Source organism: Pelophylax lessonae (assembly GCF_965119305.1).
Source record: "Pelophylax lessonae genome assembly, chromosome: 5".
NCBI classification, from domain to species: Eukaryota; Metazoa; Chordata; class Amphibia; order Anura; family Ranidae; genus Pelophylax; species Pelophylax lessonae.
In genome coordinates, this window is record NC_138772.1 from 426,194,362 (window position 1) to 426,221,679 (window position 27,318).

The window sequence follows — 27,318 nt, forward strand, 5'->3', positions numbered from 1 at the left end:
CACTTATTTTAGCAAATAAAGAGAAGCTGTTTTCATTTTGATAATGTGCAGATGAATGAAAAAATGCCTTCTATCCTGACAGATCTACTCATGAAAAAGACCAGCAATTCTAATCATTTCATGTTTACTAGCTCTATGGGATGAACTCAGTAAGAGGTTTCATTTGAAATTTGACCATGCACTCCTAACCCCACTGTTTAACTAGCTAGTCTTTCCACCAGGCTCTGATCCAATCAATTCCTTGGTGGACCAAAGGAGTATACCTCATTATATATTTTCTTGCTTCTTTAGGCATTTACATACCCAAGCATTTTTAAATACAATACAGATGCCTACCTTTGAACTATTCAGACTATGGCTACAGTCTACAATTCTTCCATACTCAACTTGATACATCAAAAAATATCTCACTTCATTTTAAATAGGAAAATCTGTGTTTACAAACTGGTGAACAGCGAGGAGGGATCTTAATGTATACTCACTTGACCTCATAGACTGGCAACCTATCTTACATGACTGCCTGGGAAGTGCATCTCGGGGAAACTGTTAATTGTGACATTTGGCACAGACAGTACTCTTGAATATTTAGGGTAATTTTAAATTAGCTGCACTCTCCAGTTTAAGTTAATCAACCACATAGATACATAGTTGTTAAGCTTGAATAAAGACTCCAGTCTATCCAGTTCAACCTGTCTGGGTGTAAGTGTGTGTATCTATGTCTCTACCATTTCTCATATCCCTGTATGTTGTGTTCGCTCAGATGCCTATCATAACGTTTTTCCATAATTGTTGACCCACTGACACCTCTGATTGTAGAAGGGAGTTCCACATCCTAATTACTATAATAGTAAAGAACCCTTTATGCAGTTTAAGGTTAAACCGTTTCTTGTCCAACTTCATTGAGTGTCAACAAGGGGCACCCAGATCTCGCCCCCCCATGTGAATGAGTACAGGTACATCATATCCGTACCCATTCACCAAAAAAGTGTACAAAAAAATAAACACATAAGACAGTTTTTGACAAGTCCTTTATTCAAAAATAAAAATAAAAAAATAGTGTCCCTCAATGTAAATCCATCGTCAATCACGCCACCCGCCGCCCCTGAAGAATAGAAAACAATTAAAAAATGCTTTGCCTCTTCTGAGGCTACCAGCCGTATGCCGTTCTTCAGTTACATCACCCGGTGGCACAGCCCCCTCTGACGCCACGTGACAAGTTTAGGGCAAGCGGCCTGGTATGGTTCGGGGGGCACTCACTCACCCCCCCCTTTACTGGCTTGCCAGGCTGCATGCTCAGATAAGGTGTTTGGCCAATCATGGCTCTGACAGGACATTGTGCTGTGATTGGCCAAAGCATACAGGTCAGGTGCATGCTTTGGCCAATCATCAGCAATCAATGCACTGCAACAGCGCAGTGCATTATGGGGTGCTCATCGGTGGACGAACTTCCCGTTGAACGCCCCATTTGTTCGTGTGTTCAGCAAACACACGAACAGCTGATGTTCGAGTCGAACTTACATTTGACTCGAACATAAAGCCCATCCCTAGTAACAAGTGTTGTAAATGATAAACAAGAAAAGTTTTACTAAATCTGGAACTTTTGGAATTCACTTCCAAATTTATAGTTCGGTTCTTAATATGCCTCTCTTAAACTTACTTTAATAGATTTCCAGTTTTCATTTTCTTTTAACCATTAAAATTCAATATTTGAGATACTCCCCTATCTTTTTCTTCTTATTCTTTTCTCTTTCATATTGTTCTCCTGCATAAAAAAAATACTCAATGTCTATAGTCAGAAGATATAGTAATACAGGGTGTACTTTTTGTATTTTACAGCCTTTATTGTAAACCTACGTACAAAAAATTGATTTTGGTGTTCTCATGATTGGATGAGTGTTGCAACACAGCTTCATTTTATTCACAGATTTCAATTAAATATTCATTTTGTTAAGTAAACAGTTCCTGCTCCTTTGGAATATAAATCACAGTGTGTTTGGTTGGTTACAACTGCTCATACTCATGTAAGATCTTGTATCAGTGATGACAGGAAGCAAGAAATCTGCCTGCCATTAGTCAGATTGCTGCACTATTTACTTGGTTGCCAAGTGTCCCATGTCTTTTTGCAACAGATTTCGGACACTATCCTGCATTATCTATGTCCTACAGACTGCCCTGCATGACCCAGTACACTCAGTGCCAATGCAGAGCTGCAGAGGGATGCCAAGTTCTAGATCGCTCATTGCGTTCCAACACCCAGTACTGATAAAGCTTCAGTACTGTCAGGTGGAGTAATCCTTTAAAATTACTGTCAATGACCACAGATGTTGGGCTTTGTTTTGCTCCTACTGACACAATGTTTGAGTTACTATTACTGCCGCTAACACCAGTGAAAGGGCTTATTTACTCCCACTTTGTCTTCAGGGTACCCTTGACCCATATTTTGGCTAAAATGTAGCAAAGCATTGGGGCAAGGTGCCACACTTTAAGCCATATGTTCTAAATTAACACCCACTGTTTTGACCATGCCTGATTTTTTGTCTGTGCCCACTAGTAGTAGTTGGTGGCACACTATGCACATTCCATTTTTTCTCTTTGTTCCCTTCATGGTGTCCCTCATTATTATTTTCTGATGTTGGCAATTATGCATTTAGCCTGTTACTTGGACAGTGCTTTGGCATTGCCTTTTTTTATGGAGGAAAAGAAAGGATTTCTTAAACAATTAGTACTGATAAACATCATTCTGAAATGTACATGTTTATTACTGTTTATAACAGCACTTCAAAACTGCTTTATCATGATGCTTTAATAGTTTACATAAGGCGGTGACTTCTAAAGTTGTTTTACGTCCGAATTGTTCTGGTGTGCACCAATATTGGAAAAGAAGCTGGTCTTATATGGGCTTATATGGGCAATTTTGGTTGTCTGACATTTCACAACTTTTGCCACATGCAGGCTTGACCTGCAACAGTTTTGGCCACATTCAAAACTTTTGGCTTGGTGCTTGAAAATGAACTCCAGGCAAATCGCTATATACACAGTAAGAATGCATATATGAGTGATGTTTTACTTTCCAAATGATTTTCATTTCTGTGTGTAAGTCCAAAGAATTACCTAGAAAGCGAGACAGCACAGCCAGGTTGGAGCCAAAATGTTCTGTTCTGCAGGAAAGCATCAGATCTAGGTAATCTCCTGAGCAAATGTCCCAATGCAGGGATCCCATAGGCCATATGAAATTTTAAGTCTTAGCACGAGAGTCCTTGACCATTACAGGTACCCTGACACCAGCGTATCCCATTGCAACTGTATCTTTCCTTTTTGGGTTTTTAGAAACGTTGCATTTTAACAGACATTCATGTCTATTCAAGACATTGGTTACCCAACCCAGGGACCCTAATGCACCAGATATAATTGCCTAGGTCAGGAAAAGACTCAAATGGAATGCTGCTCTCCCCCAGAAGATCTCTACTACTGGGGCTGTAACAGCAAATGCAGCTCTCACATCCAAAGTAGTTATGTGGACTACCAGTCCTTAGTGCAACAGAAGCAACTGCCTGAAAAAGGAACTCAGGACAGCCAACATAAGGGATCTTAGAACAAAACTGGTAACCCATACCAGACATGTAACAAACATGGGGACGCAGCAGTATTAGATTCAACAGATAAAGAGATTCTCACCCTGGTACCAAAGACTGGCTGGTCAGCAGGCACAAGACCATGAGAGGCAGGCTAAAAAGCAGGCACAGAACCATCAGAAGCAGGCTGGGCAATGGACACTGGACCATTAGAGGGGCAGCCTTGACAGTAGACACATGATTGTCAGAGGAAGACTGGGCAGCGAACACAGGACCATCAGAGGCAGGCTGTGTGGCATACACAAGACCATCCAAGGCAGGCTAGATATCAGGCACAGGACCATCAGAGGCAGGCTGGACGAGATCAGAAGGCATGGAGGTGGACTGGACAAGATGAAAAGGCATGGAGATGGACTCGACCAGATCAAAAGGCATGGAGGCAGGCTGGACCGGATCAAAGGCATAGAATCAGTAACTGGCCTGAATAATGGTTCAGGCAGCAGTGGATAGTGGCAGAATTGTATGGGTAGGAAAAAAAACGTTTGTTCTTTTTGGGTTTGAACACTGGAATCCTGCCAGTGATTACTGGGCTATGAGCCAATTGTGTGGCTAACAGGAGAGTAGTAACAGTCCTGAGAAGTGGTGAGAAAGAGTTTGCTGTTGCAGAAGCAGATTTCTTAGGGTTGCAAAGGGCAACTGAGTAATAGAGAAAGCCTTTAATGGATAAAATGCAGGGGTGTGCAGTTAGTAGGAGAAGGATACTGATATGTAGTTGGAAGTATGGTGTAATTAGTAACAGCTGTAGATATTAGGGATAACAAAGTGTTTCTTGGTGTCTAGAGGCAGGACTGAACTGGTGTGAAATAGTTGAAGCTGGGCATAGTATCTCTGACCAGGCTAAGGCTCCATTCACACCATGGCGTTCCGTTTTGGGGGCTGAATCACCGCAAAATTCTTGTACTTCTTTTGGGAGACAAGTATTCTGTTTGCGCAATTTAACTGTGAATCATCGGACAAGAATCACAGCTAAATTGCTCCACGATTTGGGTGCTATTCAAAGTAACGGGGATCACAAGGGCGTCCCGCGATTTGCTGCGTTTCCGATTTGCGGGCAGAATTGTGGTAATTCTGTCTGCAAAACAGAATGCCATGGTGCGAAAGGGCCTTAGAATAGAGGCTGAACAAAGTTTTGTTTACATGTTTTTTGCTTGAATAAAGAGTGCACAGCAGTAATACAACCTAACATCACCTGTTGTGATTCTTGTGAACAAGCTGAGTAGTGCGCAAAGTAAGCTATGTCATCTTCCAGCAAGCATACCAAAGGCATATTAAAGGGAGGAGGGAAGTCATTATGGCCGTGAGATGTAGCAGACAAAGCTAATTTAGAACAAACCTAAACCAAAGGCTGTATTTCTCTAAATGAAAATCTGCCCTGATCAGCTAAGAAATGCACTACCTGAATGTATTCCACTAGTCTTTCACAAGTGCAATCCTGAAAAATCTGTCGGCAAAGATCTTTATCCTTTAATGCCAATTCCAGGGCATAAGCAGGACTGGGACTGGAAGCAAGGGGCAGAGATGGGGGTAACTGGGTACTGGATAAAAGGTACAGGAGAGGGCAGGGTTTTAGCAAGCAGAAATATGGCTAGCAGGCATAACCCTGAAGCACAGATAACAACAAAGGGAGGAATTATATACTGTACCTTCCCAGCAACCAGTATGAGGTTGAGCCTAAATATTGAGATCAGCTGACTGCTGGGAGACACTTGCTGGTGGCCATTGGAATTACACCCTTTGGCTCTGAGAGCCATAGTGCCCCCAGCAGGTGACTCAAGTATTGACATGAGTCCTGACATCCTTCTGGTAACAGAAGGCTAGACCTAAACCAGATTCCTTCATCCATGGTGATTGTCAAACCTAACACATATGGGCAACTTGGGCAGAATTTAGCCACCCATATTATGTGAGGGACAGAAATAGTTATATATAATGGCTGAAAGAGAATGGCCTACATGCAAAAATATAGCCTGCCAACACACATCTACAGCTGACAGGAAATATTGTCCGTCAATATCTGATCTTCTTGACCTTGAACGGCAGCAGCTGCTATAGGCAAAGAATCTAACATGGGTAGTATTACTCTGAAATAACATAGGAAAGCATTGTGATAAAGTGTCCCTGGTTTTATTTGAAATAATGGTAATGGTAATGATAATTTTAGTTTGGGGGCCCTTTAAAGTGTGCCAGTTACTGTACTGGTTTATGATGAGAGTCCTTCTATGGGCACTGTGGATATCTTGTAGATAGATAACTCCCTCTCATTTGTCTTTCCTTGTTTTTGAGTTTGTCTACTTAGTTTTGAAATATTCCTGGTAAATAAAGGAATTTCATAATATTGCCTGATAGCTGTAAACAATGTAGAACTGTCTAATCTGCAACATGCTGTGAATCTGCCAATGTATAGGGATAGTTAGCAGAAAATTGATCAATTAGCTGTTATATAGATCACTAGCCAAGGAACTTAGCAGTGCATTCAAATCTTGCTTGTCAGTGTGACTTATAGACAGGATTTAAACAATTCTGTTTTACACTCACTGGTCGTGATATAAAACAATGTGTGTTCATCATGGTGTCTGAGCTTTAGACTAGGATATTATTGACAGGGAGCAGAACACCATGAAATACTGCAGAGTGAATGGAGTCTGTGTTCTGAATGTATATTTACATTGGCCGTCACACTGGCATGGAGATTTAACTCATATCATCCCAGAAAGATTGTACTTTCATCATAGAGGTCATCCTGTTCCAACGATATAAATTTGCACTTTGTGTTACAACTCAACCATAAAGGACTATTAATCACAGGTATTTATTTCAGTCAAGTACACCTCTTTTACATAAGGCTGAAAATACAAAGAAGATTTGTTATTCAAAAGCAAAAAATAAATACATGAAATAGCACATCTGATTTATGAACAGCAGCACGTGTTTCATGATAGATGGCACAGTGTTTATTTCCAATGGGCATGACAAAGCTGTATGCTCATTCTTGTCTGTGTTTTGACAGTTTACATCAAAGGCAAGCATCTGATGGTCCTGCTGGTGTTTTCAAACACCAAATGGCATGTCCACTGTATTTTTGAGGGGGATCTGTCAATCTGTTCATACTTTCAGGCCAGTCAAGATGATTTGTCAATGTCACTATGAATTATGTCAAATGAACTTGGATAAGCAGCCTGGGAAATTTGAACTCCCAAACTGCATGCTTTTTCTGAGCCACTTAAAGCTAATGGAGCAATTTGACAGCCCCGAAACTTGCATTCTTTAGCCCCAGTTGGCTAAAAAAATGAGAATTTAAACATCACAATAAATCAGTTATTTACATATTATAATATACATTCTATGATTTTTACAATATTGTTCCTAGTTACAAGGGATTTGAAGAACCTACGTCAAAAAATACTTGGACTGATGAAAGAAAAGAAAGAGCTATAGTCCATTGTAGCTAAACAGACTCCAGCTGCCATTTTCTAGCTGTGGATTATTAACTGAAATCAAACAATTAGTTGGGCAACATTTCCACTTTCTTAAAGTTTTTAGAATAGAGTCCCTCTATAAGAGAAATGCTGAGGCATGTTGAAATTAAAGTGTTTGTAAAGGCAACATTTTTTTAGGAGTAGGTAAGGGTTGGACCCAATGTTTTTATTGCTGTCTGTATCCTCCCTCCAGGGGATTTATCCTGTGTTTGTCCTAGCAACCATTGTCACAAAGACAGAAAGTGAGGGTAAATTCATAATGTCAGAGGTGTTAGAGTTGATCATACAATTGATTAAAGAATACAACAAAAAGGCACAAATCAGAGATCCTCAAACTGATCAAATTGTGAGTTCTTGAAAAGCGAACAGCTGTGGTACAATTTTATAAAATAATAAAATACCACGCTCATGGCCCAATGTGAAAAAAAGCAGCCAGCACCACAAAAGGACAAACAAATTTGTGTGTAAAAACTTAGAAAAATGTGCAGCACTAATACAATGAAGATAAGACATAGGGGGACCCTATCAAAAAGGCACCCTCGTAGATCCTATTATAAGTGTCACAAATATCTCGTGCACTAATATTAAATCAAGTCAAATGACAAAACAAAAACAATTTCAATTTTATTTATCATTGTACAATGTTTAACCGCTTGCCGTCTGCGCACAGTATATTTACTGCGGCAGTCAGCCCCGGCCAGGCAGAGTGACGTAGGTCTGCGTCGCTAGCCTGGGACCGGCTTTTGAGCCAATAGCGGGCGAGCGCGCGCACGCTGAGGCGCGCGCCCGCCCCGGCTCGTTCACAGAGGAGTCCACGCGTGGTAGTGGTCACACTACGATCGTCGGTAGAGCGGGAGAAAGGCGGACGGCTTATGTAAACAAGCCACCTGTCATTCTCCCCTGTGTAAAAATGGAGATCAGACGGTTCTACTATGTAGAACCGTTGATCTCTGTTTTTACAATAGGAGACATGTCCCACTACAGTTAGAAACACGCCCCTAGGACACACTTAACCCCTCCCTCTCCAATACAGTTAACCCCTTCCCTGCCAGTGTCATTTTTAAAGTAACAGTGCATATGTATAGCACCGATTACTGCAGTAATGTCACTGGTACCCCCAAAAGTGTCAAAAATGTCAGTCAAGGGTCTGATCTGTCCGCCGCAATGTCGCAGTACCGCCAAAAAAATTGCAGATCGCCGCCATTACTCGTTAAAAAAAAAAACACCAAAAATGACAAAAATCTTTCCCTTTATTAGTAAACGCGATAATTTTTGCGCAAACCAATCAAAATACGCTTTTTGCGATTTTTGGACAAATTGGACGAAAATGTTAAATTTTGATTTTTACATTTTTTTTGGGGGGAATTTCATATAAAAAAAAAAGTGAAAAATATTGTTATTTTTGCAAAATTTACGCTCTCTTTTTGTTTATGGCGCATGATCAAAAAATCGCACAGGTGATCAAATACCACCAAAAGAAAGCTCTGTTTGTGGGAAAAAAAGGACGTGAAATTCGTTTAGGTACAGCGTTGCACGACCGCGCAATTGTCCATTAAAGTCACGCAGTAAAAAATCGCAAAAAAAAACCCTGGTCAGGAAGGGGGTAAAATCTTCTGGGGCTTAAGTGGTTAAGGAAAACTGTAATGAAGTCCAATGTTGTGTGACACGAAGGATCCCAAGGATAATGAAATGATGGAAATGGTTGCTTATGGTAGAATTTTGATGATTGCTTCTGATTTATCAAACAACATATCTGCCTGTGTAGAGAAAACTGACCATAAATCAGATTAATTAAGTGGTTGTTTTTGGTAGATTGTATACATTGTAAATGAAAGATTTTACTTTCTGTCAGTCGTAAAGTACGTAAAAATATCATATATGTTGGATTGTTCAATATTTTAATCACTACAAGTATGGCCACCACCTTAAGGGATAGGAAGTAATGGGCTTTACCCCCCCCCCCCCTCCCCCCAAAAAAAAGAAAAATATACAGTCAGTAAAGATATATTGGCTATACATACACTTTAAATACTCAGGTCCAAAAGATCTCTTAGAATTATAGATAAGAATAAGCAGACTGGAGGTTGTTAGGAGCTACTTTAAATTGGTGTACAGAGACAGCCAGAGTGCCTGTTCCTGTACAGAGTGGAGCAGAGTGTCATATTTGACTCTGCTACCTCTCCCTGTCATTGAATGTGGGGGACAACAGTCAACAGCCTCCTAGCAACCAGTGATGCTGTGGTTGGTGGAGGTCTGCTCTCTAATTAACAGCGGGCAGTGTGCAGATTCTATAGTCAATAGCAAGTTGTCTTTTGGCTAAGGATCCACCCACTCCTGTCAATCACAAGGGGATTGGACCTGAATGGGGAACTAGTGTCTGTGAATCCCCATCAGGTCCTTCCCCCCCCCAGAAAAAAATTCCCACCGCTGCACTGTCTGTTTGACAGCTGCAGTGGTGAGGAGAAAGTGCAGTTGCATGGAGTCTGAAGTGTCCGTATGGGCATTCCAGCCTCAGTGCTTCTTCATGCAGTTGTGTGGAGGCATGTTGACATTCTAAATAGTGTTTGTCTAAGACACTCTTTATAATTCTCCTGAATGTAGTGCCGCTAACTAATTGGAAAATCCCCCAAATGGTTGTGTCACTTCCTATATTTTTATAATATTATATCTTTCATGAACATTTTGTTTGAAGAACCTGGAACATGCGTGAGGACCCTTTCTGTACCTGACTCACAGAAAAAACAGCTAAACACTGATCCATGAAGCAAAAAACAAACACTATTCAGGTCGGTGAGAAGCAGTAATTATTGACAATGACCAATTTGTAATGGCTTTTCAATGTCCTTTTGACCCTGATGTCAGCAGATTTAACATAATCCCACATACAGATGACGTTCCAAACAAAAACTAAAGAAAAGAAGGGATATCTTATACTGGAGCACAATTTGTTGTACAGACCTCTAGGGTATGCCTTCTTCAATAAGCCATAAACATATACTTTTGCAAGCTAGCTTACAGACAATATATTTTGTGACTTTTCTTTGTTTTTCTGTATAGTTGCTCTGTATAACTAATAGTGAAAAATGTCATCTTATACTGTACAATGTGATTTTTCTTTAGGTTACTGTCAAGAATGAGTGAATCTACATCCACCAACATCTCTGTGGCTCAAACACACTCCACAGAAAGCATACATGCTTCGTCTACACAAAATTCACGTATGGCAGATCCTGGATCCACCAAAAGGATACAATTCTACAAAAGTGGGGACCCACGGTTTAATGGAATAAAGATGGTTGTCTCCAACCGATCCTTTAAGACATTTGATGCCTTGCTAGACAATTTATCCAAAAAAGTACCTTTGCCTTTTGGAGTTAGAAATATTACTACACCACGTGGAATGCACCACATAACTTCTATAGAGGAACTTGAAGATGGCAAATCCTACATTTGTTCCCATCAAAGAAAGATAAAGCCAATAAATCTTGAAAGGGCTAGCAAGAAACCATTACTATGGCAGAGTAGCAGACCAATCAGTGCACGCAGAAGAGCAGTGCAGCTGGCTCGCCAAAATGAAGTTGCACCTTTTAAGAGGGAAAACACTATTGTGATTGGAAGCTCAAAGAACTTTGTTATATTTAAAAATGGAGATAAAGATTCTAAATATACCTTGGTGCTAAATAGAAAGCCTAAACAAAGTTTTGATACATTTCTTGATCAAGTCTCTGAGACTTTGCAGTTCCCAGTTTTCAAGCTATACAGTACAGATGGAAGGCGGGTAAGTTATTTATACATTATATGAGCGAAATTCATGGCTACTGAGGAAATACCATAGACAACGCCAAAAAGGAATGTGGTTTGAGTTTTCCTGGGTTGGAGGGGGATCTCCAGATTTCCGAATTCTGGTCAATAACTGGTTAAGTTTGCGACTTTGTACCAGAAATTAGGTACTAACCATAATGCAGTACTTAGATACAGAAATTCTTTCAAAGGAATGAATAACCTAGCCTCCTTATTACTAAAGGGATGGGCTCAAAGCAGGTATATTGTCAGTGTATGTTAGGGAGATCTGCCAGTTTTGTGAAAGGAGAATTACTTTGCTATAACATGCCATACTTTTGGTTTGCCGTGGTGGGCTAAATATCCTTTGGCACCCTGTTCCATAACACAACATACAGCTTTAAAGGGAGCCCCAAGCCTGTAATTTAAAGGAGTTGTCTCCTTTCAAAGCTGTTCATATATTTTTTTTGGGCATTTGAACATGTCCCCCAAGGCAGTGCCTAGCTTTCTATGCCTTTTGTTTCAGTATAGCTTTCTACGTAACCCCTACAAATGGCTCACATTGATTGAACATGATTCCCCCATGAGAATGGGCTTCACAGCTAAATTTTGAGCACAATTTATAAAACAGCTTAGGAATAGAAGCCAGGCCCATCCGATCACCCCTAATATCCATGTATTTAGAATCTAAAAGGATTTATCACTTCTATCAATAAAGTGATTGGTACTTTAATGGTTTTGCTGAGTGATGTGCCGTTAAAGCAGTTCTAAAGCCTGAAGGTTTTTTTTACCCTAATGTATTCTCTGCATTAAGGTAAAATGCTTTAAGTATGCAGCTTCCCCCCAGCCTCCTCCCTCCCCCCTTATATTTGCCTGAGGCCAATCTCGATCCAGTGATGTGCATGAGAGCAGAGGCTTTGCACGGGTCTCTCCCTCCTCATTGCCTCCTGCTGCTGAGAATAACAACTAGTGAGGAGGAAGCGGCGGGTGGGGCTGAGCCCCGCTCTGTGTGTCTTATGGACACAAAGAGCAGAGCTCAGCAGTGAGCAGACATGCACAAGTGCCCCCATAGCTAGAGGCTTGCTATGAGGGCACTTGGCAGGGAGGAGGTGCCAGGAGAGACTGGGGGGGACTCAAAAAGAGGGGGACTAGGGTTGCTCTGTGAAAAACCATTGCACAGAACCAGTAAATATAACATGTTTGTTATTTAAAAAAAAAAAAACTTTAAGGCTCCGTTCACATGTAGGCGTTTGTTTATCGTTTTTCAGGCATTTTACAGGCGTTTTTATACGCGTTTTTGCAAGCGTTTGCAAGCGTTTTACAGGCGTTTTTTTGGGCGTTTTTAACAGGTGTTTTTGTGTAATGAGGTGACCAATGGAAAAGCAGAGTGTTTTTTTTACAACATTTGCAAAGGAACCTCCCAGGGACCTCCTCCTCTGCATTGGACCTCCCAGGGACCTCCTCTTCTGCATGATCTTTTTTTTTATGGTTCTGGACATGCTACAGAGCTGAAACTTCACAGGTACACTTTTTAGACCCCCCAGACACTAAATCCAAAGAAATCTTTTTTTTTTTATTTTTTTTTTTATTTTTTCAATAATTGGCTCTCTATCAAAAACGACCATTTTTAAGAACTTTATTTTGCCTGATTCATAGTCCCTGGGGCATGATCCAGAACCCTAGGCACTTTTTAGGGGCATTTATTGGGTTTTAGGGCTTCAAAATTGTGTTTTTTGATTCCATATATATATCTACATTACGGTCACCTTGGCATAGCAGAGTCTATTTACCCTAAACTACATTACGGTCACCTTGGCATGGAAGAGTTTGGTCACCCTGGCATAGTAGAGTCAGTTCACTGTAAACTACATTACAGTCACCTTGAGTTCGGTCACCCTGGCATAGCAGAGTCAGTTCACCTAAACTACATTACGGTCACCCTGGTATGGCAGCAGGCTAAGTCAGCTAAACTTCGTTACGGTCACCCTGGTATGGCAGCAGGCTAAGTCAGCTAAACTTCGTTACGGTCACCCTGGTATGGCAGCAGGCTAAGTCAGCTAAACTTCGTTACGGTCACCCTGGTATGGCAGCAGGCTAAGTCAGTAAAGTTCATTACGGTCACCTTGTCATGGAAGAGTTTGGTCACCCTGGCATAGCAGAGTCAGTTCACCTAAACTTCGTTACGGTCACCCTGGTATGGCAGCAGGCTAAGTCAGTAAAGTTCATTACGGTCACCTTGTCATGGAAGAGTTTGGTCACCCTGGCATAGTAGAGTCAGTTCACTGTAAACTACATTACAGTCACCTTGAGTTCGGTCACCCTGGCATAGCAGAGTCAGTTCACCTAAACTACATTATGGTCACCCTGGTATGGCAGCAGGCTAAGTCAGCTAAACTTCGTTACGGTCACCCTGGTATGGCAGCAGGCTAAGTCAGTAAAGTTCATTACGGTCACCTTGGTATGGCAGGGTCTGGTCACCTAAACTGCCTAACTGCTGTACTCCATGTTTCAGGAAAATGTGCTCACAGCAGAGGCATGCCAAGGGGGTGGAGACCTGGGTGGAGACCTGAGTGGAGAGCTGGGTGGAGAGTTGTGCTGTTTGAGCTGATCAGGAGCAACAAAACGCTTGTAAAACGCCTGTGAAACGCCAAATAACACTTTACATTGAGGTCTATGGGACAAAACGCCTGTGATCTGCCCAAAAAGAAGCTTAAGTACTTTTTTGAGCGTTGGGCGTTTTCCTTAGGGCGTCAAAACGCTCAGATGTGAACAGGGGTCATTGCAATGAATGGGATTTGTCTTGTTGGGCGTTTTGAGAGCTGATCAGTGAGCAGAAAAACGCTCCAAAAACGCCCAAAAACGCCTACATGTGAACGGAGCCTAAAGTGTATATCTAGGCAAATAAAAACAAAACATTTTTTTTTAGTTCTGGATAGAATGGGGAAAAGTTAGACCCTCTTTCATGTTTATATTCCTATACTTCCATCAGGAAGTATTACCACTGTTTTTGTACTGGCGACCATTGTCACCAATAAAGCAAATGAGGAGCAATCTACAATTTTTGAGTTGTGTCCAGAATAAAGGTGACGGTAAATCTTCCAATAGGAACACCTGTTGTGGGGACATCCGTCTCAGAGAGGAATTATTCTCCTTTTAGGGCATTTCCTATAATTTCTGGTTGCGTCTCTGGGACAGCACGTGAAGAAAAATTTCCCCAATAGTTTACAGACATCAGAAAACATAACCTGGCTGGCAGGGGTTTTAACCCTTTCCTACTATTTAAAAAATGTCTCCACTGTACATACACTTTAAACTGGCAGTAATAAGTTATCACAGAACAGTGTGTGATCAAACGTTTTAAGCCTGATTGAAGCCTTTTTTTTATATACTAGAATCCTATTTAACCACCTTAGCGGTAATCCCGAGCGTGACTCGGGGTTGATTTTTCATTGCAGGATCGGTAACCCCGAGTCACGCTCGGGGTGGATTGCAGAGAGCGCAGCGGAGCTTCTCTTACCTTATCCTGGCGATCCAGCGATGATCTCTCATTGCTGTGACCGCCAGCCGAGAGTCCCGCCGCTCCTCCGTCCCTCCGTCGGTACGATCACTTCCTAGTTCCGTTCCCTGCAGCAGCAATGCTGCATGGGAGCGGAACTAGGGAGGGAAATTCAAAAAAAAAAAAAAAAAAAAAACGTTGCACAAAACACAAAACACACTTTATATTATATTATATATATATATATATATGCATATATATATATATATATATATATATATATATATATATATATATATATATATATATATGCATGCATGCATATATATATATATATATATATATATATATATATATATATATATATATATATATATATATATATATATATATATATATATATATATATATATATATATATATATATATATGCGTATATATATATATATATATATATATATATATATATGCATATATATATATATATAAAATTATATTATTGATTCAATTATAATTCATGCGTTATATATTATATATATATATATGTGTGTGTGTATATATATATATATATATATATATATATATATATATATATATACACACACACACACATATATCTATATATAATATATAATGCATGAATTATAATCTAATCAATAATATAATTTTATTATATATATTATATATTAAATAATAAAATAATATTATTGATTCGATTATAATTCATGCGTTTGTGTTTCAAATTTATCACATCTGGGATGTCTACTAGAGTCTTGTTTTGGTCAGGTTTAAGTCAGTAATTACTAAGAATTGTAGGCCTATAATACATAACGCCAAATTTCCATTAAAAGAATTGTACCGCTTTTGGTATGTAATTCCAGACATAATCATACCGCCAGGGAGGTTAAATTGGCTTCCAAGGCTATGGCTAAAATCTTTTACATTACAGCACCTTATCTTTTCACACAGCTTCTAAAAAAGGTAAACAAAATGTGTGTATTATAATATGATAAACTTAATTAAGGAAGCCCTGAGATGCATACAGGTTGCATAGCCTTCATGTTAAGTATTATAGTATTACTATATTATCCATGCATTGCTATAATGCACCCGTTGACCGTAATACTCTTTTGTCAGGTAACCTTAGAACCTCTACTTGCAATGCAATAGACCTGAGGGTAATCTTTGATACAGACAGCACAGAAAAAGTCATTCATACGGTGCAGGTACTTTTGGGATTAAATAAGTCTCATATAACAGAATACAGTATGTACAATTCTAGTGTTGCACATGTACTTGGGGCGTACTCCAGGCCTAGGAAGATTTAAAAGAATGGATGTGTAGCGTTGGACAAGCTGAAGAGGGAAGATCCCCCCAGAGCTGCAGTGAAGGTAAGTATGACTTTTTAGAAAACCAGTGTATGTGTGAACGTTGTGTTATTCCCCCAACCTTAATAGTATAGGTGTTGTAAAAATGCCTTTTCCTTTGAGATAACTTTCATGAACTTCCTGAAAGAAATAACAGTTGCAATGTTTGCTGAATAACAATGGCATATCTCTGATTGTTTTTACTTGTGGCTTGCAAACATTTTTTACGTTCAAAAAGACATTAATTAACCATTTGCCGCCCGCCGCCCGACTATATACGGCGGCGGTCAACCCCTCACAGGCAAAGTGACTTACTGGTACGTCACTAACCTGTGAGCCAATAGGGGGCGAGCGTGCGCCGCCGGAGGCGCGCTCCCACCCCCGCTCGTTCCCTAAGTAGCCCACGCGTGTGACCGGCGAACCCGGTGTCCGCCAGTCACTCGCGATCGTCGGATACAGCGGGAGAAAGGCAGGCGGCTAATGTAAACACAGTCGTCTGTCATTCTCCCCCCCGTGTAAAAGCACAGATCATACGGTCCTGCTATGTAGGACCGTTGACCTCTGCTGTTACACACACAGCCACATCCAATCACAGTTAGAAGCACGCCCCTAGGGACACACTTAGCCCCTCCCTCTCCAATAAAGTTAACCCCTTCCCTCCCAGTGTCATTTTTACAGTAACAGTGCATATGTATAGCACTGATTACTGTAGTAATGTCACTGGTACCCCCAAAAGTGTCAGAAATGTCAGTCAAGGGTCCGATCTGTCCGCCGCAATGTCACAGTCCCGCAAAAAAAAAAATTGCAGATCGCCGCCATTACTCGTTTAAAAAAAAAATGACAGAAATCTTTCCCTTAGTTAGTAAACACAATATCTTTTGCGCAAACCCATAAAAATACGCTTTTTGCGATTTTTTTTTACCAAACATATGTAGCAGAAAGCAAATTGGCCTAAAATGTTAAAACATTTTGATTTTTACATTTTTTGGGGGGGAATTTCATATAAAAAAATTTGAAAATATTGTTATTTTTGCAAAATTGTCGCTCTTTTTTTGTTTATAGCGCATGATCAAAAAATCGCACAGGTGATCAAATACCACCAAAAGAAAGCTCTCTTTATGGGGAAAAAAGGACGTCAATTTCATTTGGATTCAGTGTCGCACAACCGCGCAATTGTCCGTTAAACTCACACAGTGCCGAATCGCAAAATAGGCCCTAGTCAGGAGAGGGGGTAAAATCTTCCGGGGCTTAAGTGGTTTTAATAAGATACTGCATGCTTTGCAATATGCATTGTGGCTACAATCATTCTAGTCCCATATCAGTTCACTTTATATATCCTAAAACTGGAATTTTGCCACAATTTTCTTCTTGTGTTTTATTCTTCAGATTCTTAGCATGCATGCCCTCCTACTGAGCTCTGGAACAATAGTGGCAGCTGGGAGAGAACCCTTTAAACATGGAAATTACAACTCGGAGAGGGAATATCTACCTCCTAAATTACCTGGCATCTCCCAGAGAGTGTTTCCCAAGGCCAGATCAAAGCCAGACTTGAAAAGCCGTGAGTAGAATACATGTCACTCTTCTGTAATTAACTTTTTTTAGTTAAAGCTAAAAATTCTAACTGTAACCATATAAAGATCTTAGGTTATATTGATAAACCAGTAAATGTGACATTCATCAAACATTCACTGCAGGTATATCTTCCTGGTGCACCTGTTGTAAATTACAGAAATTCATTAACCTGTAATGAATGTCTGTTAAATGTCACATATACTGCTTTATAAATATGCCCCTTAATATATCAGATTAAAAATTTGTATGCTATATATGCAACCTTAATATAAATCTGGGCTTTGCCAATGCAGGGCACAGCAACGATATTGTTTTAATGTCCCCACCCAGCAGCACTCAATTACTTCTCCTTTAGGCCCCATTCAAACTTGAGCAACCTAAAAGTCACACAATTTTGCTGCTATATTTTGCTGTGATTTTGATTGGACTTGAAGCAATGCCTGTGTAATCTTGAGGTCTATGGACCTCAAAACGCATCAAAGTCGGACCAAAGTAGTGAAGGGGCTACTTTGAAGTGACTGCAACTTGAAATCTTACAGATATAAACTGTAATCATTGGAAATCATGGAGTACAACTTGTCATGTGACTTTGCAGTCCCAAGTCGCAGGACAAGTCACACAAGTGTGAAAGGGGCCTTACACCCTTCTGCTGTGGGAGTAAATAAAGAAATCTTCGGTTAAGTTCAGTGTCATTCTAGTCCAAGCGTACACAGGGATGAGGACTCTCTACATACCCCATGGACAGCATCCTCTCCTTCATACTCTAAAGTACCAGGTAGATTGTTGGCAACAATCGGGGTAAAAGGAAAAATAAATATATGCTGCTAGAGAGGGTGGCATTATTGCAAGGCTATTTCTTTGCCCTGCATGAGCTTCAGAATATCCTTTGGGTAGCCTGACTTGAACAATACTTAAAAAAACTGAATTCAATACACAACCAAGCTATTTTTCTTGACTCCTATGTTCAATATTCATTTTCTAATACCCCCCTTCCAGTCACTGAAACATACAGTACCCTTGTAGGTTCCATGTCATTATATTTGAAAGGTCAGGCCAAGAGACCAGGTTTTACACAGGTCTCATGCAGGTGAAAGCTGAATATGCTGCCCACTGGCCTTGTTTAAAAATGGTGTGTGATAGAGATACTCTTTGTTGCTTAACATAGGGTTGTCCTATAAGGTTCCTAATTGAATTTTAACAATATTATTTATTTTAGGGTCAAATCCATATTTATAAAATATTCTAGCAATTTATTAATATTAATGGTGAAGCTGAAGTCCATTATTCTCAGAAATGTACAAAATGGCTGCCTTTATTGGATGTGATAAGCATAAAAATGAGCAGAAATTGCATAATACGAATGAGTTTAATAATAGCAAAGTACACAATGCTATATTTAAGGAGAAATGTACAGTTATCACTGTATGAAATACAGTCTTGCCAGCTTTAATGACATGTTAGCTCAGATGTTCAGGTGTTCCATATTTTCTTCTCAAAAGTGAAATGCCAATTCAATGTCCGTAATGTTAATCAATGAATAATAATTTAATAAACATTTATTTCCCGTTTTATATTTTTTGCTAAATTATAGTAGACTTTTTGACCCTATTTACTAACATTTGCTCTTATCTTTTCCTTTCCTTTCTTTCCTTTCTTTGCTTGCCTCTGTGAGCTGTTGTCTCACTTGGATAACTCACACTCTTAAATTACCTTTTGCTTCTCATTAATGGTTGTCACTTTGAATCACTCTTGAACATCAGGACGGAAAGCTAATGAGCCTGCTTTCACAAGTCCCAGTGGTCAGGAGGAATACTCCCAGTCATCAGCAAATGTATCAAATAAAGATGATAACCTTGTGGAATACTCTCACTTACAGGACAATGAAATGTGTTTAACAGAACGCTGGCCCCATTCTGGAGAGGAAATACCAGTCATCTCTCCAGGAGACGATATTGAAAAGACGGTCCATTTCAATTCTGATGGCACAATGACTGTAGAAATGAAAGTTCGTTTTAAGATAAGACAAGAAGAAACAATTAATTGGTCAACCACAGTTAGTCGCGCTGATATATCATACTACAAGAAGAGACTTTTCCGTTCTTCTGTATATCCAGAAAATGAAGCTGTAATAATTAGGGACTCCCCAACGAGAAGTCCTTTTGTTGATAACAAAATTCATGATGAATGTAAAGACTCAAAAGAATTTAGATATGAATCTCACGTAGAAGAACTAATAGACAATGAGGTTAATACTGATAAAGGCAAAACATCATCATCAAAAAAAGAGAAATCTAATTTCTACAGACCTCCGACACCAGGGATTAGAAAAAGCCAAGAAAGGAGGGCTTTAATGAGAAGAACATCAGAAGGGAACCTGCAAGAACCCATGAAACAGATGTTCACTTACCAGGAAATAGAGCATGAAACTGCTCAGTCTGTTGATGGTATAAAGAATGACTGTAATACACAGATGCTAACAACTGCAGACAAGGTTTACTCCAATAGAGCTGATCTAAGTCAGAATTCAATTGATTACAATAATGCAAAGCACTTATCCAAATTAGGGGAGGACAGTTTTGAGATGCTGGAGAGCACTGTTATGGAACTGTCACAAAGAGATACTGTGTACGAGAAAGATGTTAGAAAATCTTTAAGAAGCGATTACATGTGTATCTCTGAATCTTCTAAACAAGAGAGACCAAGCTCAGCGGGTAAGCACATATACCAGCAGGAGCAATTTAGATTTAAAGAAATCAAGAGATCGATGAGTACTTCTGTTACATACTCTGAGCCCTCAACATTGAATGGAAAAACAAAACACAGGATTAAAGATTTTGGAGACACTGATAAAGAGCGTTTAGATAAAGGAGATGCAGAACATTCTGCAATACTAAAGGGAAATGTTCCAGCTAATAAGGATTTAACTGCAACTCATAACTCATTGGATCAACCACCATCTACTTTAAGCGACAAAACAGACAGAAGGTCAGAAAATGAAACCTGTGCTAGTAATGACAATTATTGTGCACCTTCACTAAGACAAAAGAAGAAGAAAAGAAAGAAGACTGCAGTTGATCAGGCAAATATTCCAAGTTGTAATTCATCTGCTTTGGATTCTCAAAATATTGAATCTCAGCATCTAATGGATGAAGTATCATGCCAAGAAATGAATCCGGAAACAAAAACTCTTATGTTTGAGGACATATTTCCTCCTTCTGTGTCATCACATCAACCTGAACTGAGGAAAATAAAGGGTGATAGGAAAATGGCAAAAGTAAAGCCAAGCTCTGTTAAGACACATGATGAATTACTTAGTGCCCCAACTGAAAACAGTAAGGAAATAAAACAAGATAATACACAGGCAGAGACTGATCTCTGTGAAGACTGTGGGGGAATCAATATGTCAAATTGTTCTGTGCTTTATATTCAAGATCATTTACAGTGTTCCCCCACACAAGATAGCTTTGTTCCAGAGGTACAGTTGCCGAAAAAGAATTCAAAAACATCAAGATCCCAGAAAACAACAAAGAAACAAAAGAATCCTAAAAAGAAAACAAAAAACAACAAAACAGTCAATGGTAAAATGGCGAGCGACTCAAACAGTTTAGAATCAGAAAATTTGGATTCCACAACACTCCCTGCTGTGCTTGAAAGTTATGTGCAAAACTGGCTGAAGAACATTTTCCCAAATGCAGCCTTTCCTTTGCTTCAAATGATCTCCCCTACAAAATTAGACAATAACATTACATGTGTCAACGCTGGCACATGTACTCAGACCCATGTAAATAGTGGAGATGCAGGTAGCAATGCAAACAGTAGTGAGACCCAAAATGATGATAAAAAATTAGTTATGGACAAAGATCCAGATCACAAAGGAATTCATGTGGAGAAAGTGACCTTAGTTGAACACCCAGACTCTTTTGAGGAAAATGTTTCTGTTTTTATGGAAAAGAGTAAAGATATAGCAGAATTAGTTGCACGGAGCTTTGATGAATTTCAGCATAACAACAGTTATGACAACTGTAAATTTGAGGAGTTATTCAAGCAGTTGGCAAGTCACCAGATTATGAGCATAGAACAAAAGAAAACACGATCAGATGTTGCTATACAGGTTGAAAATGACACAATTAAAAAAGAATCAACATATTGTATGAATGGTAATAACACGGAAGATGTCTTGAAAGAACAGTTCAATTTGCCTCCTCAGAACATTAACAGATCTAAAAAAAAACACTTAGAAAAGTCAGTCAGTCTTCCAAGTACGCCACTTAAGGCTTTTCCTTCTTCATCTCCCCAACTTTTGCTTGCCTGGCTGATAGTTTTACACCTAAAACAAGGTATGTATCATATGGTGGAAGACTTGTCCCAGAGCACAAACAATTTCTCTGCAATATTTACACTGCTACAGTCCCTGAAAAAAATTGCCATTACGGAAAATGCTGCTGACTTAAAGGCTGCTATTCTACATCTCCAAGAGTCAGCAGTAAGGTTTGATACAGCAATGAAAACCCTCCCAGATGATTTTATTCCTATGCAAGAATATCCTAAAGACTCAGAAAAGAGTGCCCAGGTTGATTATACTGATGATGACAATACAAATAGTACACAGTTAATAATAACAGAATCTTGTGAAAAGCCAGATATTTTGAGAAATGATGGAGACAGCCGTGTTTTAACTGATGACATGGATGACTTTAGATTTTTTTCAACTGTTCCTTATAGAGAGCTTTCTGGGGAATTCTGTGGAAATGAAGCTAATGACAACCCAGAAAATTGCAGTTTGCTAGGAATGCACAATAATCTCAATAATGAATCAGCTAGTTCATTAGATAATGTCGACCAGGCCTTAGTAACTGATAGACAGAAATCCGAAGAACACCCTGTTGATTTGTCAGAGAAGCCTTCACTTAAATCAGATGATGTAAATGAAAATGTCAACATGGAAAAAAGTTCAGCTTCTCCAAAAATGGTGTCCAAAGTTAAAATGATGGTACAAGAAATGGAACAAAAGAAATACTCTTTCTGTGGTTCTGAGTATCCAAAGGCTTTACAAAGCCCTATATCTTCTGATTGGTCAGATTACAGACAAGATAGTGAGGATAGTGATACTCTGAGAGCATCTAGTGAAATTATGACAGAGAGCGGAGAGGAGCAAATACAAGAAAAGCCCTTTAAGACAGGATTTGTTAAACGAGCCATTGAAAGACTATATGGTAAGGCAGAAACTAAGATCATACAACCCAAGACCTATGTATCACCAAGCTCTGCAGTCCAAACACAGCCAGAACAACTTGTAAGCAATTACAACGCTGAATACATGAGTTCCACCCAAAAGCACCTGTGCCTATCAAAAGAAAGCATGTCAGGGTCCTTATCAAGTCCTGCCAATAAAATAGAAGATGGATCAAACAGTTTAAAAAAATCATCAGTGCCACTACTGGAGGATAATAATAATCATGATTGTTTGATTTCCCAGAAGTCTAATAAAGGGGAGGTTCTCATAGAGAAAGGTCGATGGTTGCTGAAGGAGAATCATTTGGTAAGGAGGTCACCACCTGAAGCAAATGGAATGTATGGAAATCTAGATACAACTTCTGCAGACACACTACTTGACAATACAAGTGATGATATTCCATACCTACATCCTGCTTGCAAAGTGAATCAGCCATTAGCTGAGGTTTCCTCTTCGGAGTTAGAAGATATGGCGAAACCTCAGACATACACATGCCATTACTTTAGCATGCCCCATGGAAGTGACTCGGAACCCTTTAATGATACTTACAGTTCCAAGTCCAAAGTCAGACCCAAATCATCTGGTGGGTTTGGTAAAAGCAAAACAAACTACTCATTAGAGTCTATAGAGAAGTGTGGTGCAATAAGTGGTAGTTTACCATCATTTACCACTGTTGACTTCAACTTTTCAGATAACAGAGTACATCCATTGCCACAATCAGATCTTGAAAAGGCAGATAATGATCAAAAACCCAATTCTTCGGGTGGAAGCCGAAGGCAAATACAGGAACAAGATTCACTAGACAAGCTCCAGCTTGTTTGTGGTCAACACTGTCCTATCTTAACTGCAATAATTAATCATGTCAATGAGAAAGACAGAGGATTTGTTTATTGCAGTCCTTATGACATAGAAAATCAACTGCTGCAATCATTGTTAACAGACACCACACATAGTAATATGGTAAATAATTATGTATACACCGATGAAAACAATAACATTCACAATAAGAACGTCCTAAACCCTGTGAAAAGCCGCAATGACAGTTATACAAATATATTCTTCATTTTTGATATCAACAATTTTGCATGTATAAATCTACTGAGAAGTAAAGACAGGCAATGTTTATTAAATTGCTATCCAGTTTCCTGGTTTGCAGGACTAGATTCTAATGAAAATGATGAAAATAACAACAATCTTCATTACAGTACATAAAAAAAAAAAATGTTTTTTTTGTTTCTTTAAAATAGCATATATGTGACTGTTTTCAGGCCCAACCCTATCCATTATTATTTACCCTCAGAGATAAGTGAATTGGTTTGCCTAATCCAAGATTGGATGAACAGACATTGCATATCTGAAAATATTTTTGTAAGAATTTTTAAATTAGGAAAACAATTTGATTTCTATTCTGAAGGCTACCATCCCAGCACACCAGAAACATGGATGGTAACCTACAACCTAATAAATATAAGCATGCAGGTCCTTTATAACAATGTTAGCAGCCTGTATACACTTTAGCATAAGGGTAGCAGTGGTTAACATTGCATTAAAACAAAAAAGACCAAAGAGACTTTTACCAATACAAAGAGCAGGAATCAGATTGGAAAGTTGCAAACAAATCATCTACAAATCTGTAACTTACCCCTGGGCATCCATAGGTACTGAAGACTCTGATACCTGTTAGCACTTCTGAAGAACTTTCTAAACTCAGAAGGGTATATGGACTGATATCAGCATGGCAGAAGACCGCATGGCAATCACCCTCCAATCATATTTGCTTTATGCACCAGTCTGGTATAGGGTGGACTATTTATTCATGTGAAGCTTTTAAAAAGTGCACTAAAAAGTTGAAATGAACCAGGGGATAAAACCTTTTGGATTACTGCATTCCAGGATAAAACTGAGAGAGTGGACAAAAGTGAATCGCAGGAGTGGATCTTGGGAACTAAAAAGCAGATCACTTTCATGCATGAACAGAAATTGCTTTGTTCACGATTTCATTCTTTTTTTTTCTACCTTTTCTTCAAACCTACCTTGACCTCGCTCATAATTATTTTCTTCTAATTCTGATTCATCTGCAATGCTCATTGTTATGATCCTTGTATAGAAATATGTTAGCATTCTTATGGGGTATGTATGTATGTATGTATGTAAAAATGGTGCCACCACACAAGTCCAAAAAATGGTGGACAACATTCTTCTGTGACCTTAAAAGTGCCTCTAAGACTTACATGAGGGCTGAATTCCACATATCACCTCCATAAGGAAGTCAGAGGAATAGTTTCAGTTTTTAAACATTGGCATCTGTACAGATGAGTGGACAAGCTGTTTGAAAGAGATAATTATCTAATTACCTATTATCTGATTGATAGATTTGTACCTCCTTAGTTGGAGGGGATTTGTTCTTGTTCCACTATCCCAGTAAAAGATTCACACTTTTTAGGCTTCATATAGTAGCATTTGACTTTTTAACTTAAAATACATGGAAAAATCTGTTATTTTCATTGGTGCTGTATTTACTGCTTTCGATAATGCACTTAAAACCTAATTAAAGCCAAAACCGTTTTTTTAGTTTTGGCAGTTTTTTTCTTTTGTATGGGTCTCAGTTGGAGGGGGGAGGTCCCATAACTTCCTCTCCACTGTTTACTGTTGGGATTTTCACAACTGGAATATAAAGAGAAATATAAACCCAACTAAAGTTTTAACCTATTCTGATTCTGCTTAAAAAAATAGTTTAAACTTATAGCCTGTGTTCTTGTTGTAGAGTTTCTAATTCTTTGACCATATCCTTGGGAACAGAAAGTTACGGGAATTCACCACAGCAGGGAGAAAGACAATCATTTAATCCTTTGTTTTAAATGAATGCAGACAGTACAGAAATGTAAATCTAGAAATGTGAACAGAAAACATATCTGTGTTTACCAACCCATAGAACATCGTCTAAAGATGATCTTCTATAATCATCTAAATAACTACTTTTGGTTTTACTGACTTTTGCCCACTTTAACCACACAATTCTACCCTGTGTTCCTTCATTGTATGGTATACTTTCAAGGGTTATGATTTTGGCAGGACAGTCCCATCTTCGAAACAGTTTCAATTAAAACTGCATATGTTTGGGTGAATCACAAAGGGTTAAGGCACAAAGGATGGAAATTTAAGTTTTACTGATTTTAATCGTAAAGTGCTTTCTCCTATCATTGGTGCTATTTATAGATACATTTAATATTTTGATAGAACTATGGTATGTAGAATTTTATATGTGTTTTTAAACCTAACACCCCTTTTTCATATACTGTACATACCCTAGGGGGCATCTCTGTGTAAAATACACAAGTATTCATTCACTAGCCCTGTGCTTTATTATTTAGTGGAGTTTCTAGAACTACCTAAGAATACTACATATGATACATCTACCCAGATCATCTAAATTCAATCAGTGCACTTAAATTGTATGTCTGGGCAAAATTTAAAAAAAAATAAAAAACAAACACATTCAGTACACTCATTCTGCACTACAGAACATCTCCTTCAGTGAAACCGTAAGAGAGGGAGTTGTTCTGTAGTCCAGTAGGAGAGAAATGGGTGTGCAGTCGAAAGCCCGCTGTTGGCTAATGTCTAAGTGCCGCTTCAGGCTCTGGAAGGACCTAATAATAATTTTAGGATCCACCCAGATGCCTAATTAGCAGCTGGCTCATCCTCTCACTATGCTGCTCCCTAGCCCTCTCCCCTAGGCCATTTCTCTAGTGAGCGCTGGAGGGGTACAGCAGAGAGCGGTGACTGCTCTCTGCTCAGAGTGGACCGGAAACTAAGCGACCATCGCTCAGTTCTCAGGCTTAGAGCTGGCGGAGGACAGCTGCAGCTGTTTGTCCATTGAAACTACATGTAAATTCCTTGTGTGCGAGAAAAATCAATTACTCTCTAAAATATGAATGTATGAATGCAGAAGATACCATATTATGGCCAATAGGTGGCGGTGGGGAGCATAAGTTTTTCCAGTGATAGTCAATGCTATCTACTGGCCATAATGCAGTGTTTTGGGCATTCTCTGAATTGCAGAGAATGTAACAATTTTTCCACATTTGCACAAAAAAATTTGCATGCAGTTTGGATGGTTGAACAGTCATCTTTTATAAATATACCCCTAAATTTATACTGTGATTTGTCAAGATCATATCTTGGGCTCATTGTATAAAAAAAATGAACAATATGCAAAATTTAGTAACCTAAACGAACCAATCTTAATTAATCTAACACTGATTTGATTGCGATCATTTTAAATGATTGGTTTCCTAAACATTACAACTCTTTACACATTACTACTGTTTAAATCTCATGCTCTTTACGTGGCTTTATAAAATAAGGCACATCAAGATTTATTAATCCTCTACTGTTGATTCTAATTAACTAAATTCAGTAACTTACCTGCTATATTAAAATATGCTCTTAGGAATATATTTAATGAGCAGCTGTCAATAAAGTATAAAGCCAGACAATATTAAATACTTTATGATCATTGTTTCTGTAGCTCCAAACAAAAGCTCTGCGTTTGTAATTATCAAAAAATTGTAGGATTCTTGCAGAATATTTTTTTATGTTTGACATATCTAAAGTGTACCTGTTTTGTTTGTATGTATGTATGTAATGTAATACTAATTTATTTATTGTTAAAGATGCAAAGATGGTAAAAAACACTTTCCAGGTTAGATTCCAGGAAAAAATTCCTTTTAGGTAATTCCTTTTAGGTGGAGCTAAATAGCCA

At 38.9% G+C, this 27,318-nt stretch overlaps 2 protein-coding genes across 2 annotated transcripts in view; both read left to right on the forward strand.

Moving 5' to 3' along the window:
- Positions 1 to 10,241: 10,241 nt before the first annotated feature.
- The window catches only part of LOC309556825 (lipoxygenase homology domain-containing protein 1-like), a gene marked incomplete at its 5' end in the record, with an annotated part of 436,205 nt that continues 419,128 nt past the window's right edge, over positions 10,242 to 27,318 (forward strand). Inside the window, 2 exons of the mRNA XM_082259345.1 lie at positions 10,242 to 10,886; positions 17,138 to 17,309. Of these exons, the coding sequence (XP_082115471.1) occupies positions 10,242 to 10,886; positions 17,138 to 17,309 (817 nt within the window). The remainder of the gene's footprint in view (positions 10,887 to 17,137; positions 17,310 to 27,318) is intronic.
- On the forward strand, positions 19,209 to 23,768 carry LOC309556821 (oxygen-regulated protein 1-like; the record flags this gene model as incomplete). The annotated part of the gene is made up of 1 exon (XM_082259339.1): positions 19,209 to 23,768. One exon carries the CDS (start codon positions 19,209 to 19,211, stop codon positions 23,766 to 23,768), a length of 4,560 nt encoding a protein of 1,519 aa, XP_082115465.1.